Source organism: Microcebus murinus, chromosome 13 (genome assembly GCF_040939455.1).
Source record: "Microcebus murinus isolate Inina chromosome 13, M.murinus_Inina_mat1.0, whole genome shotgun sequence".
NCBI classification, from domain to species: Eukaryota; Metazoa; Chordata; class Mammalia; order Primates; family Cheirogaleidae; genus Microcebus; species Microcebus murinus.
Genome location: NC_134116.1, coordinates 80,081,326 through 80,099,182, shown reverse-complemented (window position 1 = coordinate 80,099,182; position 17,857 = coordinate 80,081,326). Strand labels below are relative to the sequence as shown.

At 37.8% G+C, this 17,857-nt stretch overlaps 1 protein-coding gene across 1 annotated transcript in view; it reads right to left on the bottom strand.

Moving 5' to 3' along the window:
- Positions 1-17,631, bottom strand: part of MICU2 (mitochondrial calcium uptake 2) — an 82,543-nt gene extending 64,912 nt beyond the window's left edge. Inside the window, exon 1 of the mRNA XM_012778688.3 lies at positions 17,398-17,631. Coding sequence (XP_012634142.1) covers positions 17,398-17,607 — 210 coding nt within the window. The 5' untranslated portion in view covers positions 17,608-17,631. The remainder of the gene's footprint in view (positions 1-17,397) is intronic.
- Positions 17,632-17,857: the final 226 nt, after the last annotated feature.

Sequence of the window (17,857 nt, the reverse complement as noted above, 5' to 3'; positions counted from 1 at the left end):
TCAACATACAGCAGTAGAGGTTCCTTTTAGAATTTAAAAGAAAAGAGGTTTCCAAATATGTTTAAGTATGAAATATGAAATCTATTAATTCTGGGTTCTCTAAAAATGTCAACAGCTAAAGCAGCAGATTAATGAAACAATACACATAATTGCTAACTAGTCAGGATAAAGCAAAGTACTAAAGGAAATCATTCCTACACAAAAATTTCAAGTAAAAGCTTGGTCTTAACAAAATTTTACATGCATATCTGCATAATTCTCATTTTTGTTTTCACTATGCCTTTTCTCTTATGTGAAAAGCCACTGTAGGCTTCCTTCTCTATATAAGGAAGCAGCCATTACAGTAAGTATGATAAATATTTACAGTCTTTAGCAGAGAAACAACTACAGAGAAATACAGGTGAGAAGAGACTGAAGAGTAAGGACACAGAGGCAAGGGACAGACTTCCAAAGTGCCTGGATAGCTCATTGTCACTATAATGACATTATCTGGAACCACTTTAATCATTTCTTAGCTTCAGAACTAATAGCTTGATTTCTTTTTCTTTCTTTCTTTTTTTTTTTTTTTTTGAGACAGAGTCTCACTCTGTCACCCGCTAGAGTACTGTGGCCTCAGCCTAGCTCACAGCTTCAACTCCTGGGCTCAAGCAATCCTCCCGCCTCAGCCTCCCAAGTAGCTGGGACTACAGGCATGTGCCACCATGCTCGGCTAATTTTTCTATATATTTTTAGTTGGCCAATTAATTTCTTTCTATTAGTAGAGGCGGGAGTCTCACTCTTGCTCAGGTTGGTTTTGAACTCCTGACCTTGAGCGATCCTCCCGCCTTGGCCTCCCAGAGTGCTAGGATTATAGCTGTGAGCCACTGTGCCGGGTCTGATTTCTATAATATGAAAGAATAATACTTTGTTAATATATTAATATTGCCTTACAAAGTTTTAAATAAGTTTTTTGAAAAAACCTTTCTAATCAAGACATAATGGTCAAAACTTTCACAGTAGTCTTTTTAAGTCAAAATGGGAGGAAGATGGTTTTTACATATTTCTTTTTGACTTTTCCTCTAAATTTTCCATAATATACACACAATTCAGTAAGAAAAAAAGCCAACAAAAATAATTTTGAAAAAAAGAATTGAGAAACAAACAGCTCCAGCTTCCTTCCTAACAATTTCAAGGAATTTCAGCACTCATGATAAAATATTATTTCTTTAGTGTTTTAAGAATCTTTTCATGACTATCATTTAAGATGGATTTAATCATTGCCTAACAGTCAACCTACTAATGAAACAGAAAAGTCTTAATTTAAAAACAAAAAGTTACAGTATTAAATAAATAAGTTGAGCTTCAATCACTGATGAAATATAATTAGTTCATATTCAGTTTTTGAAAAAAAAGTGTCTCTCTAGAACACATTATACTGTGAATAGTCCTCTTTCTATTGCTATGGTTTCCTGGTTAAACCCCAATGCTTCCTTATAATCACTCTTTACTGATTTGTCATTAAAGTATATTACACTTGGTATGTCTGAGAGTAAGAACTGCTAGAAGAGAGAAATCTTTCCTATAGTATTCAACATATGTAGGAGGCTGGATCAGTTATCCTTTGCTAATTACAACAGCCTTTAGGAGATGCTCAGCTGTTTACTGTTTTTCCCTTGCTGTGGGGCAGTCACAGCGCCACCTATGGGGCACCCACTGAAGCAACATTCAAAGTAATACCACAACCACCAAAAGAGCAGTCCCTGACCTGGACTTCAATCCTGGAGCAATTCCAAGCATTCCAGACCTCCCCAGGACTGTGGGTTTGAATAGAGGCAGAAGCCATATTAGTGATCCGCTTCTGATTTCTGCTGGTTTCTTAATTGGGCAATTATGACCAAATTAAACTGAAAAAGATTTGTCTTTAAAATACTCGAGTATGATTTAATCTGTTGACATTTACATTGCACACACAGAAACACAGAAATCAACCCATGTATTGCTTCTTGCTGTGTATAATCTTCTAATTGTATATACTAGAGAATGAGAAAAAAGACATGATTATCCCAAACAGAAAATATGCTAAGTCATTCATATTTTCCTTTGGAATATCTAGACCAGTTTATGGAAACACATTGCGTTTTCATATTTAAGGTTCATTTTTCCTAATTTAAAAAATGGGGCCCGGTATGGTGGCTCAATCCTAGTCCTTTGGGAGGATCCCATGAGGTCAGGAGTTTGAGACCAACCTGAGCAAGAGCAAGACCCCGTCTCTACTAAAAACAGAAAAAATTAGCCGAGTGTTGTGGTATGTGCCTGTACTCCCAGCTATTCAGAAGGCTGAGGTGGGAGGATCTCTTGAGCCCAAGAATTTGTGACCTAGGCTGATGCCACGGGACTCTAGCCTGGGCAACAGAGTGAGACTCTGTCTCAAAAAAAAAAAAAAAAAAAAAAAGGTTTGCATTTTCAGGGTACATACCAGCTAAATGATGAGGGACTGAGGACAAAGAAGCCAGGCATCTGAAGGTATAAAATTTCTAGTACATAACACGTAAAGCAAATAATACACATGTGGATAAATGTAAAATTTTATAAGGTCTTATTCCCTAATTAATAATAATTACAACTTTTACTCTACACACCACACATCCATGGAACTTTCATAGATGTCAATGATAATTTTAAGACAAAGATATACTTAAAAAATTATGGTTCGTTAAATATGATTTCTATATTGAAATTATTTATAATCTGAAATATTTAAAAATCATCTTATTTATGGAGAGTAGGTTATTAAGAGAATATATTCATTATTGGTTTACTTTACCAAACATTTACCACTTTTCAAACTATAATTATAACTTTTAAATTTGTATACTGTTACTATTAGTGGCTTAGGGTATGTTTATGCACTGTTGTAATTCATACAACTCCAAAATTCACAGTTACAAAAACATTAATTTGTATACATTATCTACTAGAACACATGGTTTATAGAATAAGAGCAAACAGTAATATTTTTTTACTTGGGTTCAGCTAAACAATATAATTGTAAAAGGAAAGATTAAAATACGCCTCTGTTTTTATATTACAATTTGTTTTTCTTTCCTTCTGGCCCCCCAGAAAAATACCTCCACAGATTTACAGTAGGATATATTAAGTACTGTCCTATTATACAAGGAAGGGGAGTAAGACAACCTCTCATTCATGCAGGACAAATAGCTATGCCAAAAGCACAAATTACATCTAATTACAGGGTATAACTTTGTCATCTTTCTTTTCATAATCTAGCCATTTACACACTTTGATTTTTGACTTCCATTTGGGTTTATAAACATCAAAGCTTTGTCATCACTAATCTGTTTCTATAGACATTTTTACCTGAGGCAATAAAGTATAAAAACTTCTTTGCATTCTTGCTTTACTGTTGCAAAAAAGCTTTAGTCTTCATTGAGATTACAATGTATTATGGTTATTAAACTTCTGTACGTTCCTCTAAAGTTTATTGCCCTTGGCATACCAATTTTAAATGTACTGTCATTAAACCCAATGCCCTGCACACAAATACACTAGCAGCACACTCCAGTTAAGTTCCAGCTTTACCCATTGTTAACGTTTTATTAACATTTTTTCCCTTTTTCATAAAAATAATCACCACAAGTCAGACAGTTTGAAATAGAAGAAGGCAATGCAGATTTAATTTTGTGAATTGTTTAGGGATCTTCTAGGAAATTAAAACAGCTTCATCTTAATTACATTGAGGTTTTCTTTTTTCTGAGATACAGTCTTACTCTGTTGCCCTGGGTAGAGTGCAGTGATTTCCTTGTAGCTCACTGCAACCTCAAACTCCTGGGCTCAAGTGATCCTCCTGCCTAAGCCTCCTGAGTAGCTGACTACAGGCAAACCACGATGCCTGGCTAATTTTTCTACTTTAAGTAGAGACAGGGTCTCACTCTTGCTCAGGTTGGTCTCAAACTCCTGAGCTCAAGTAATCCTCCCGCCTCAGCCTCCAAGAGTGCTAGGATTGATTACAGGTGTGAGCTATCTCACTCAGCCTTAATTACATTGAGTTTTTAAAATATTCACTGACATGCAATAGAAAAAAAGATTCTCCATCTAATAAAACTTGCAAAATCACTTCCTAAATTAATATATTTCTGTTTGGCTGTTTAAACATGATGGCTACATTCCTTGCTTTTATTTAAAATTTGTGACCATCTGTTTTAGACAGGTTGAACTCACAAAATACAAAATATGAGTTCAAAATATGAATTTAAATAATACCAAAGAAAAAACATTTTGGTATTCTCTTACTATTTTAGTATTTTAATAATTTTTAAATTTAATGATTAGATTCAATGTTACTTCTATTAAACTCAAATACTAATGTTAGGTAGATAGGGATTTCTGGTCTCTTAGGAACAAAGTGGGTGCCCCCATCTTGGTCCTGCCCCATCCTAATCCTGCCCTGAGTTACTGCCGTACCTGGGGAAGGAGGGAAGACCTTACATGTCTGCCAGTCAAAACTTAGTGTGCCAGCTGCAAAAGAATGCAGAGGACTCTCTAGCCCATAGGTACCACAGAGTCTGGAAACTGACCTAGAAAATTCACATGTGTAGTAATGCAACTCCCAACTGTCCAATCAAAGTGGTTCCATGGTGACATCTAAGCCACTAGGGAGGTCCCAATCCAGGCACTATAAAACAAGATGCAGATCATAACCAAGTTCCTTTTGCTCCCTTCCTTTTGCTCTCCCTTTACTGCCACAATGGGTCCGCATCATCTGGAGCGTATGTACTATGCTCCGTAAACCTGTATCTTGCTCTTGCCCTATAATTCTATCTTTCTCTCCTCAATAAACCTCATTTTCGTGCTTGCTTTACTTTGGTGTGTCAGGTCATTCTTTGGCCATGAGCACACTAATAACCAACATTTTCATATTGAAACCTGACACAAAGGCTTATGAAAAATAATTTGTTAGATAATATAATATTTTAACATTTAAAAACCCCAATTAGCTGACTCACCAAAAGAAAGCCAGTAGAAATTTATGGCAACTGGTCCTAAATTCATCATAATTGCTGCACCTAAGCTCTCACGGTTCATGAACTCTGTTTAAGTCATCCCTCTCCCCTCAACTCTTTGGGTTACTCTCTCTAGTAGCAGTCAAGATAGACCCCTCTGACATGGCCCAGATTTCCCTAATTCTACCTCCTTATTTTTCAGAGCACTTCACAATTAGGTTCTTTTGCCTTTTGTTTTTTAAATAGAAGGAAAGCATGGAATTAGTCTATAGCCAGCTTTGAGGATTAACCACACCCTCTGCTTTCATTCCTGTTACAATGGAAGAAATATTGCTACTATGGAAATCCATCCATTCTTTCTTCTTGTGACCTCCTTTCTTAAAGAAGGTAACCTATAATTATTTCCCTCAGATGTGTAACAATTTTTGCCTCCTTATTACATCATTCAATCAGTATTCAAACATACTCTATTGACTCTCATGTTAAAACAAAAACAAAACGTGTCCTTGGTCTCATGTCTCCTGCCCACTCATGCCTTTTTAAATACCCTTTACAGTAACACTTTTAGAAAGAAGTATCTTGACTTACTTTCTTTGCTTCCTTACTTCACAATCTCTCCTCAACACATTTCAATATTCTTCTCTTGTCAAAGGTCACCAACAACTTCCCTACCACCACACTCAAAGCTCAATTTTCTATTCCCTTCCTGTTAGCAGCAACAGACCTAAGTGAGCACTTCCTCACCTTGAAATGTTTTCTCAAGACTATGTGGTAATGTTAAGTACATCATTGTGCTGCTTCTCTAATGCTTTCTGGTTATGCAAATGTCCTACTTTAAGAGAGTTAAGAAACTGCCATACTTCTTGCTATATTTTATATAAGAATGCCACAGTATCCTCCTTAGAAACAGGACAAAAAACTGTTTTATTCACAGAATTGGTTACGCTTCTGGAGCTACTGGCTACTATGAAGCATGTAACTGGCCTGTTCTCCTCTTTGAACTGGCTAAGTTTAAAAATCAAACTTTCAACTCCAAGTATAACACAGGCTCTTACAGCATATATTTTAATCCTTATGGCTTATGTTTATCATTCTCATTTTCCCATTTTCTCCATTTAAAAATTATTACTTGAAGTAGCATTTTTCTAACCATTTAAAATATTTCCAGTACCCAGGTCAGCATAAATATACAATCATTTAAATATAGTACAATAAAAATGGCAGCATTAAAGTTGGGGGATGATGCCTACTTCTGTCTTCCTAGAAGCTGCTCTTCTAGGCATCTTCTCCCCTCTTTCTCATTATTTGTTTGACATTTTAGAGAATATAATTTACCATATCGTAGGCAAATTATCTTGTCATTGTGTGTACCTAAGCTAAAAGCTTTTTTTTCTCAGATTAGTTAATCAAGACTTGGCTGCATCCTCTTCTTCTCTCCTTCCTCTTTGCCAGGCACCAAGGGAAGACGCCAGGGTGTGTCCAGGGCACAGCTTTCAGGAGATTGGCCACGTATGGGGAGACTGAGCATCAAAATAAATTCCATCGGTAATGGATTGAAACCTTTTGAGTAAAATAGGAATCCATAAGTCCAAACAGATATAAATGAATGAATAAACGGACAGTGCAGAACAGAAAGCCCTATGAAGCCTCAAAATATCTTCCACAAAATACTTAATAAGTATAAAGTACTTATTAATTTTTCAATGAAGAAATCTGGCAGATACCTTCTTACTGAATGGTAAAAGTAAACACGACCAGTAGAAATCTACATCGTGTGCCTCCTAATATGGTGCACTGAAAAGAACACAAGGTGACTTTAGTGGTATTCCTGACAAAAATGCATAAGTCATGAGGAAACAACCAAACCTAAATTAAGGAACATTTTATAAAATAACTAGCCACTACTCGGTGTTAGGTGAAAATGCTTTAAAACTGCAAGTATCTATAGGAACAATACAGACAGATTGAAACTTAGAGGGCAAGGCACACTGATTTTGACTGAATTGAGCCATTTTAAGCACAGCTTTAGCTGGATACTCTCCACTCATTCTCTTATCCACTCATTTAACAATTAGTTATTGAGTACCGCCTGTGAACCGGGAACCATACTAAGAAGTATTAGTAAAATGACAAATAAAAGCTAAATAGTAAGGTATAGGTACTTTAGAATGGTAGTTGTAAGATACTAATAACTAAATATGGGCTTAAAGTAGATGGAATTTCAGTGAGTCCTGAATCTTGATTTTTCTTTTTTGATAGAGTCAAAGAAGTCAGACTTAGAACTTCACAGTCAGAAGCATTTTGGTTTCTCCCAACATGAAGACATCTAACTCAAATTTATTAATTAATTTCAAATTTAGCATTTATAATAAATTTCTATAACAGAATTAACTATATAAATGATCATATAAAAATAAATCTAAGCCGGGCCTGGTGGCTCACGCCTGTAATCCTAGCTCTCTGGGAGGCTGAGGCGGGCGGATTGCTCAAGGTCAGGAGTTCGAAACCAGCCTGAGCAAGAGTGAGACCCCGTCTCTACCATAAATAGAAAGAAATTAATTGGCCAACTAATATATATACAAAAAATTAGCCGGGCATGGTGGCGAATGCCTGTAGTCCCAGCTACTTGGGAGGCTGAGGCAGCAGGATTGCTTGAGCCAGGAGTTTGAGGTTGCTGTGAGCTAGGCTGACGCCATGGCACTCACTCTAGCCTGGGCAACAAAGCGAGACTCTGTCTCAAAAAAAAAAAAAAAAAAATCTAAACATGTCAACTAGGCTTTATGAGACAGTGACTGGAATACAATATTCTGCCATATTTTTTTTCCTTGACAAAAGCTTCAAATTCAAATTCCAGGCAGGCTATAGAAATAAATATAAAAAGAGTTAAGATTTTTAAGCCAGTCTTGATATTTATTCAGAAAAACCCCTACTACTATTTGTTAATTTTCAAACTATGTTAGTGTATTTACCATGATTTGATCACAGTAACAAAACTGCATCTTGTCTTGAGAACTCTTAGTCTGCTCTTCCTTTCTTGCTCTAGAGCACTGGGGAGACCACTTTCTGACCTGAGGGAACCATTTTCTCGCTATGTTTCTTTGAGAGCTACTTCTATGCCCATGATTTCCCCTCTCCTAATGATTAAGGTTTTGTTAAAAAATGCATACCTGTCAACTGAAGTGATGAAATGTGATTGAATTCTCATATTTTCAGGCAATGACAACTAGGTCATGCCTGCCTCCTGGCTAAAAAGGACTGTAAAACACCAATGACTTACTATAAGATGTGTACTGATTTCAGAGATGCTAAAATGTGGGTAAAAAAAGGTATCCTAGAATGAATAAAATAAGATTTAGTAAGGATTTTTTTAAGTTATTTGAACTTTAAACAAATTTTATTTAAATACTCAGCAAAATGCTATGAATCAGAATGTAAAAAACAGTTTCTGATTCCAAATGCCCAAGAGATAGATTAAAAAAACAAACAAGCAAAAAAATAGTTGCTGAGCTTAAAAGGTAATAATGCTAGAGAGACTAGATGTGCTCATAAGAAAATGCAAATGCAATTAATGGCACAAACCAAAACATTACGAAAAGTTAAAGAAAGGAGATATTAAAGTAGGCTTCATGGAGATCATCTCCACGGATATAATTAAGATGGTCAGAAGGAGACTATGACACTCCTTACAGAGGGCTGATTAGCAAGAATAACAGAAATAACAGTTTTATCTGTTAATATTAGATAATAACAGAAAATGATAGCATAGATGTTTAAATTTTAAAATTAAATGCATGAAAAACTAGGTTGTTGTGAGATGAAAACATTCGAAAGTTTGTAAGGGCTAATGCTGTTTTGTAATACAAGTCTCCAATAGATCATCTAATATTGTTTTATCTGTCTTAAACTCATTAAAAATGTTCAATCATAGCCAGGCGCGGTGGCTCACGCCTGTAATCCTAGCACTCTGGGAGGCTGAGGTGGGCGGATTGCTCGAGGTCAGGAGTTCGAAACCAGCCTGAGCAAGAGCGAGACCCCGTCTCTACTATAAATAGAAAGAAATTAATTGGCCAACTAATATATATATAAAATTAGCCGGGCATGGTGGCACATGCCTGTAGTCCCAGCTACTCGGGAGGCTGAGGCAGCAGGATTGCTTGAGCCCAGGAGTTTGAGGTTGCTGTGAGCTAGGCTGATGCCACGGCACTCACTCTAGCCTGGGCAACAAGCGAGACTCTGTCTCAAAAAAAAAAAAAAAAAAAAGTTCAATCATAATCTAAGGTGGCAAAATATCAGTTTAAAGTATGGGTCATGAAGGTTACTATATGGGATAGAAATACAAAACTACAACAATACACATACATTATTTCTAAGATAAATTTATATGTAAGGCATTTTATCATGCATACAAGATATTTACATGAATCCATCTTAAAAGTGTTTTTCCTCTAATTTCTTAAATAAAAGCAAGCAAAATTAAAACATCAAGAGAGATAAAAACATTTATAAAATGTCAATAAAGATTAGATGAGAAATCATTAAAATTAGACTTAACAACTAAATTAAAATCAAAATTACACAAGAAAGTAATTTTATGTACTCAGAAACCAACACATTACCTCAATTTACGCAGTAACTTTCCTCTTCAGATCACGGATGCTCACACACTGAGCCGCATTTTCATAAGGTATGAAAATGTAAGTTTCATTAAGTAGGGTTTTAAAATATGTTTTCCAAAGTGCAATACAATTTCTGGTCACCATAAGACTAGTTTTCATATTGGTAATTCACTAAATTTTCTCACTAAAAATAAGTTTTACTGGAAAATTCAAAAGCATTATAATACCTAATGTGTATTGAACTCTTAAGATAAACATGACTAATTTACAAATCTAAGATTATTTTCAAATTTTAGTAGCATTTCCTATATATAAAACAGATAAAAGATGGGCTCTCTCAAAGGCTGTCCATTTGTTTCTTCTCAATTTTGAGAAGCCTCTTTGATAGAACACAGCTAGATACCATGGCTCTATAAGACTCAATACCAAATACTGACTGTATTAGTTCCCTAGGGCTGCCATAAGAAAGTACCACAACCTAAGTGGTTTATTTTTTTATTTTTTTATTTTTTGAGACAGAGTCTAACTCTGTTGCCCAGGCTAGAGTGCCACTGCATCAGCCTAGCTCACAGCAACCTCAAACTCCTGGGCTCAAGTGATTCTCCTGCCTCAGCCTCCCGAGTAGCTGGGACTACAGGCATGCACCACCATGCCTGGCTAATTTTTCTATATATTTTCAGCTGTCCAGCTACCTTCTTTCTATTTTTAGTAGAGACGGGGTCTTGCTCTTGCTCAGGCTGGTCTTGAACTCCTGAGCTCAAACAATCTATCTGCCTCGGCCTCCCAGAGTCATAAGTCACCACACCGGGCCAACCTAAGTGGTTTACACAACACAAATTTACTGTTTCACAGTTCTGGAGGCTAGAAGTGCAAGATCAAGGTGTCCTCAGGACCATGCTCTCTCTGAAGGCCCTAAGGAAAGATCTGTTTTAGGCCTCGCTCCTAGCTTCTCGTAGTCATTGGCTGTGGCAGCGTAATTCCAGTCTTTTTTTTTTATATTTTTATTTTTAACATTAACTCATTCTACAAAGGAGATAATTCCAGTTTTTACATGGTGTTCTCCCTGTGTGCGCCTCTCTAAGTCTAAATTTGCTCTTTATATAAGGACACCTATTCCAGTATGACCTTACCTTCACTAACACATCTGCAATGACCTTATCACTTATTTGTGACCAAATAAGGTCACATTCTGAAGTAATGGGGGTTAAGACTTCAACATATGAATTTTGAGGAGGACACAACTCGTAACGGTCTACCCTCTGCCCTACCCCCAATTCATGTCTTTCTCACATGCAAAATATATTTGTCCCATCCCAACAACATCTCCAAAAGTCTTAATCATTCCAGCATCAACTCTAAGTCCAAAAATCTTATTTAAACATTATCAACTAAGTACCAAATCTGATAGTCTAAATCATCCAAATCAGTTATGGGTGAAATTCTACTCCTTCTGGAAACCGATGAAACCAGACAAGTTATCTACTTCCAATGGTGAAACATGCATAGGATAGACATTCCTATTTCAAAAGGAAGAAAAAAACTGAAAGGAAAAAAAGGGATCATAGGTCCTAAACAAGTCTGAAACCCAGCAGGGAAAATTCCATTAGATTTTAAGGCTTAAGAATACAGATATTCCTCAACTGATTATGTGGTTAAGTCCTATAAAGCCATCACAAATTAAAAATATTGTAAGTTGAAATGCATTTAATACACCTAATTTACCAAACATTATAGCTTAGCCTAGCCTACCTTAAACATGCTCAAAACACATTAGCCTACAGTTAGGCAAAATCATCTGGCAATACAGAACACTGTAGAACATCAATTGTTGACCCTCGGGATAGTACATCTGACTGGGAGCTGCCACTCACTGCTGCTCAGCATCTCAAGAGTATTGTACAACATATTGCTAGCCTGGGAAAAGGTCAACACTTAAAGTATGGTTTCTACTGACTGTGTATTACTTTTGCACCATGGCAAAGTCGAAACTCATTAAGTAGGACAGTCTGTAATCCTTTGTGGCTTGATGCTCATCCTCTGGGCCCACTGGGTGGTTGGCCACCCTCAAGGTCACTCTTCTCTTCCCTTCAAAGATAACAGCCAGATGCTTCTATTGGCTTGTGGAATCCCAGAAGTCTGACAACCTTCTTCCATTTCATACCTTCTGTGGCCCTCTGCATTTCTGCTGAGATGATTGATCCGTGAGTCACATACTTAATCTCTTTCTAAACAGCCATCCAAACACACCCTTTGTGTCTTCCACACAGCACACAGTCTTATTTTTTGCAATATGGACAGGCCAAGAATTTTCCAAATCTTAAGTTCTGATTCCTTTTTGTGGAACAATTCCTTCTTTATTTCTCTCCACTCACATTTTTCTATGTGTAGCAAGGAAAAATAAGGCCATGCCTTCAACACTTTGCTTAGAATTTAATTACCTCTGCTAAATATCTAATTTCATCATTGACAAGTACTACTTTCCACAAAACAACCAAATACAATTCAGCCAAGTTCTCTACCACTTTATAACAAGGATTATCTTTCTTCCAGTTTCTAATAAAATGTTCTTCATTTCCATCTGAGACCTCACCATAAGTACCTTTAACAATTCTTATCTCTAGTAGCAGTTTATGAAAGGCAATCCAGGCTTTCCCTAAATTACGCACCTCAAAACGCTTTCAGCCTCTACCCCTTTACTCAATCCCAAAGCTACTTCCACATTTTTAGGTGTCTGTTACAGCAGCACACCACTTCCCAGTACCAAAATCTGTATCAGTCAGGGTTCTCCAGAGAAACAGAACCAATAAGAGATTATATACATATTTATGTTTATGTAAATATATATCTTCCTCTACTCGTCCCCTCCCCTCATAAAAAAATATATATATTTATACATATATATATATATATTTTTTTCCCTCCCCAAGTAGGGAGTGGGGGAGAAGGAGAAAGAGATATTTAAGGAATTGGTTCATACAATTGTGGGGGTTGACAAGTCCAAAATCCATGGGGCAGACTAGCAGACTAGAATTTGGCTAAGAGTTGATGTTGCAGTCTTGAGTCTAAAATCTGCAGGGCCAGCAGGGAGGCTGGGAATTCAGCCATAGTTTCTGCATTGCAGTCTAGAGGCCAAATTCCTTCTTTCTCAGTCTTTGCTCTTAAGGCCTTCCACTGACTGGATGAGACCTATCCATATTATGGAGGATTGTCTGCTTAACTCGAAGTTTACTAATTTAAATATTAATCACTTCTAGAAAATACCTTCACAGTTACATCTAAACTGGTGATTGACCATACAACTGGGCACCATAGCCTAGCCAAGCTGACACATAAAATTAACCATCACACTGACCTCATTGACTTTTCTGCCATCATTAATGATTTCCCTCTCAAAAGTATAAAAATTATAATTTTAACAGTATAACCATACCCTAAACCTCAATTTCTATACCAAATTATTAGAAATTTTATAAAGGGTAATAGTAAGTAATACCAGGCAAAATCTTCAGTGGGGGTGGGACTATTCAAACAATGTAAATGTCTACCCAACAAACATTTATCAAGTACTAAGTGGCAGGCTCTCATTCAGTGCTAGAGAGACAATACTAAATAAAAGCTCATTTTATTGAGTTTTAAAATTTTTTGATAACTGCAAAAACAAAAGAGACAAGTTGGACCATATCAAGTTTCCACATATTCTTAGCACTGCATATAATGCAAATATGAAAATCTTTGCCTTGTACCGTTTGTTACAAGGCAATGGGCAGTTTCCCTGTCTCTTGAAAACTGGGTGAAGCTCTCTTGAACTATATACCAGTTATCAATTTATTGTCTCCCAGCTTCTAATCTACCCTGCTTTGTGATTCTGGAGCTGGACTTTGTAAACTCTTCTCCTTTGCCAGCTGGAACAACTCTCTCAAGTTCTTAATTCCTTTACTGTCCACTCTCTCTCCCTTGGCCTAGAGGTAGCAGCTACTATTTGGCACCTGCTACATCTGGACCCCTTTGAGTCCTCTTTCATTCCTTGTAATAACAAAATACAATAAAAGCCACTTTCATTATTGAAATTCCTGCAGGAAAGAAATAATTTTGCTCTTGCACTCTAAAATTCCCTAGCTATTAACTCCCTACCCCAAATAATTTTTATAATATTTTTAATATATAAAGGGTTATTTAGAATACAGCTATCCTTTTATAGGAGATTAGAACAACAGAATAATATTGCCTCTGCCTTTCCATCATTTCTTATCTGATTTTACTATACCTGAATCAAATACAATATTATAATAGGATTAATATTAAAATCTTAGAACAGTTTTCAAATCTTCTTTCATGTTTTAGAAGAAGCAGTTTACATAGAATTAACTGATATGCTGACATGCTCTAAGGCAAGTTCCACTAAGAATTTCTTTGGGCTGGGTGTGGTGGCTCATGCCTGTAATCCTAGCATTCTGGGAGGCAGGTGGATTGCTCAAGGTCAGGAGTTTGAAACCAGCCTGAGCAAGAATGAGACCCGTCTCTACTATAAATAGAAAGAAATTAATAGAAAGAAATTAATATATATATACAGAAAAAAATTAGCTGGGCATGCCTGTAGTCCCAGCTACTTGGGAAGCTGAGGCAGTAGGATTGCTTGAGCCTAGGAATTTGAGGTTGCTGTGAGCTAGGCTGACGTCATGGCACTTACTCTAGCCTGGGCAACAAAGTGAGACTCTGTCTCAAAAAAAAAAAAAAAAAATTTTTTTCTTTGTAGGAGGCATTATTTTTGTTGCCCAGTTGTGATCAATATACATTTTTTGAACAATACATTTTACATAACACTTTTGCAATTCAGACTCTTTACAAATCTTTTAAATGTATTTCAAATTCATCCACTAATTTATCCATCACTTCTCTCCAGAATTACTGTAATAGCTCCCTAACTCCAGTTTTCAATGCACTCTTTACTAAGGTCTCGATACTATTTCCAATGGTCAAAATCAAATTTGTGATATAGTAATACAAGTACTTTTTGAGGCATTAAATAACATGATATGGTGGCAGGTTTAATAAGTAATTTTGAGTAAGTAATACTTTGTGATAACTACAACAACTATAATATAGTAGGAAAATATCTGAGATATCTGTTGATGACAAAGTCAGTTACAATACTACTACTATAGCTTGTTGCCTACATTCATAATTGAAGAAAATGTTAAATTATGGGTCAGTAGAAACAAAAATGTAATCTTTTTTTAAGTTCATATTTTCTAAATTCTATGCCCAGATCCCTGGGGATCCATGAGGGTTAAGTATCCCTGCAGTGGCTCCCTGCTGTCCTTAAGATAAAAATTCGTGTCACACTGGAACAAGGGGCACTTCATGATCTGAATCCCAGCCACTGCTCATGCCCAGTTTTGGACCTAATCTTTTGCAGCTCACATGCTGAGTCAGACTCTTACTTCCAGATTTCTGTAAAGCTATTCCCTTTGCCTACAACACTCTTCACCTTGTCTTTGCCTAGCAAACTCCCAGTCACCCCTCAGTGTCATTCTATAGATCATTCCTTCATGAAACCAAGACTGTATTAGGTGCTCTTCCAGGATGCTCCCTCAGCACCCAGCACTTACACCTACCACAGCATTTATCACACTGCATTAAAATTGCTCTTTCCCATTAAACTGTAACCACATAACCTCTGTCTTTAATCCCCACTTCTTGCATACTGCCTGGCAGAGCAGCATTTCACTAATTAAGGAAGGAAGAAAGGGGAGAAAAAAAGAGATTCCAATTTATCTGCAGTTTCATGACTTGGACTTCTACCCTTAATTCCCGATTGACCCTCACAAATGCAAGACGTTGGTCACAACGGGAACCAGAAAAGTTCTGGACTCCATCAACATAAGTTCACTGATTTTACTGGAAAAATCATTTAGTGTAATGATTAAAAAATGAAGGACATTATTACTATTACAGATCCACATCAGGAAGATTTTACTATCTTGGGATACTAAGTAAAATCACTATAACAATACATAAAATAAAACTGTATCAAGAGATGAAAGATTAATCACAAGCCAAAATTCTGGTATATATCTATCTCAACTACGGCCACTTGCCCCCAAAGTAGTGGTGGTAGAAGTGAGGATTAACAGCCTCACTTCTTAGAAAAATGTATCAAAAGCACTGAGGTGAAGAGTTTTCAAGCTGTAGGGCCCCTCAATCCCTCCTGTATGCAGGCACTGAAGATAAAAGGAATGTCCACTGTGATAGTAAAAGGATGAGAAGCACTGTCTTGGTTTAACAGTAGACCAAACACATGCTGTTTCCATAGACCTTACAAAACAATTGATAATAAAATGGTTTCTGTATTACTTTAAGTAGGCTGAAAGTTACAAAGTTGTGGGGAGGACTGGGAGTTAGGGAGAGAATCCAAAATACTGCACTAGTGTGAAGTTGTTAAGAGTCAAGTCAGGAATTTAAAACGTGAATAGGCTAGGGTGGGCCAGAAAAAAACCAATGAGATGGGTAAGTGAAATCAGAGTCTACACATTGCTGCTGGAGGTAGGTGGGAATTAAGTCACATTCTAGAGACAGTGAGTGAATCACTTTGGTAGGAAGGTGTCTGAGTAGTGATAGGTCAGAGTGTGACAATGAAGGGCTCTGAGTGACAAAGTTTAAAGATGTGGATTTGATTCTGGGCAGAATGAGCATGCATTAATAGTTTCTGAAGAACGGTATACTGTGTGGTTAAAGTGATATTCTGGGGAAGATTAGCCTAAGGGTCCTAAACAGGATGAATTAAGGGGAGAGAAATTGAAGGTGAATAATAAATCGAATTCCTTGACACAAGACTAACAAAAATGCTATAGAACACTAGAACCTAGTTCTTTCCATTACATATACATTATAGTAATATTATAACTATAGTATAATTTCTATTATGTATTATCTATTTATTAATACAAATATCATTTGCCAATATCTAATTTTAATTCACAAAGCCTACTTTGCTCTCTCTTTTGTTGTATCTGAATGTTCCTTGAGCTTTTCTTTAGAAAAGGATGATGTAAATCTAACAAAGAAAAAGAATACTACTTTTAGTTTTCAAAAGAGTTCACAAAAAAACTTATTAAAATTAAAATGACTGTAAAATATTTTAAAAGTAGTACTCACTTTCAAATTTTCAAATGTTTTACATGGCAATATTATTTATCCTGAAGCAGGGAAACTGATTTTTTAAAAATTGAGGTTTTCGAAAAAATGGGTTTTTTTTGCTTAGTACTTACGGGCCACTCAAGCTTTAAAGGTTTATAAACACGTAATGATGTTTCTTACAGTTGATAAGAAAAATGTGGAAATTATCAACCGGTTAATTTTTATGGTTGGCATTTTCATGACATCTATTAGAACAACTTCACCACGCTATACAAAAAGAGGTGGTAAGACCGCTTTAGTTAGGCTGACAAAGTGAGAAATGAGCGAGAAATTCTGAATTAACACACGCCCACACTCGACCCCACCAAATCTGTGCGGTGGTTTGGTGTCCCTGGTGTTCGGCTACCGTGGGGTTCCCCGGCGGGAGGCTGAATCTCCGGCCACTGGCCTGCGGTGCCGTCGGGGCGTGGTGGGGGCCGCGTCCAGAGGGGAGCACTTTCCCCCGGCTGGGGTCTCCCGCGGCGGCGCCCAAACCCCTCGAGCGGACTGCAGGCTGCGCGCGCAGCTCCGCACCCCTCCCCACCCAGGCGCGCACGAGGAGGGAGGAGCTTGGCTGGGGAACCCAGAAAGTGCCCGTCCCATACCTGAGCTAGGACGCCGAGGCTGCCCTCGCGAGCCGCGACTTTCACGCGGCTGTGGTGCCAGGCAGCTGCTGCTCCTGCCAGGGCGGCGCCGGCCACTGCCGCCGCCAAGGGGCCAGGGCTCGGCACGGCCCGTCGGCCGGCGGCGAGCCCGCGCCGCAGTCGTCCGCCCCAGACCGCCAGGCGAGCGCCACCGCCCGCAGCCGCCGCCATCTTTGCGGAAGCGCCGTGCCCCTACGACCTGAGAACTCCCGCGCGGCAGCGGCTCTCGCGAGATCCGGCTGGCCGTCGTCCCGTCTCCCGGGCGGGCGCGTTGTGTGCGGCTGCCGAGGCGACGCTCGGTTCAGGGGCTTCCCTCTGAGGCAGTGGGGATGGGATAACTGGGAAGTGTGGAAACGACTCAGACAGGCCTTCCCAATCCAAGACAAGATAATGCCTTCTGCCGCGTAGGACGATCCCACCC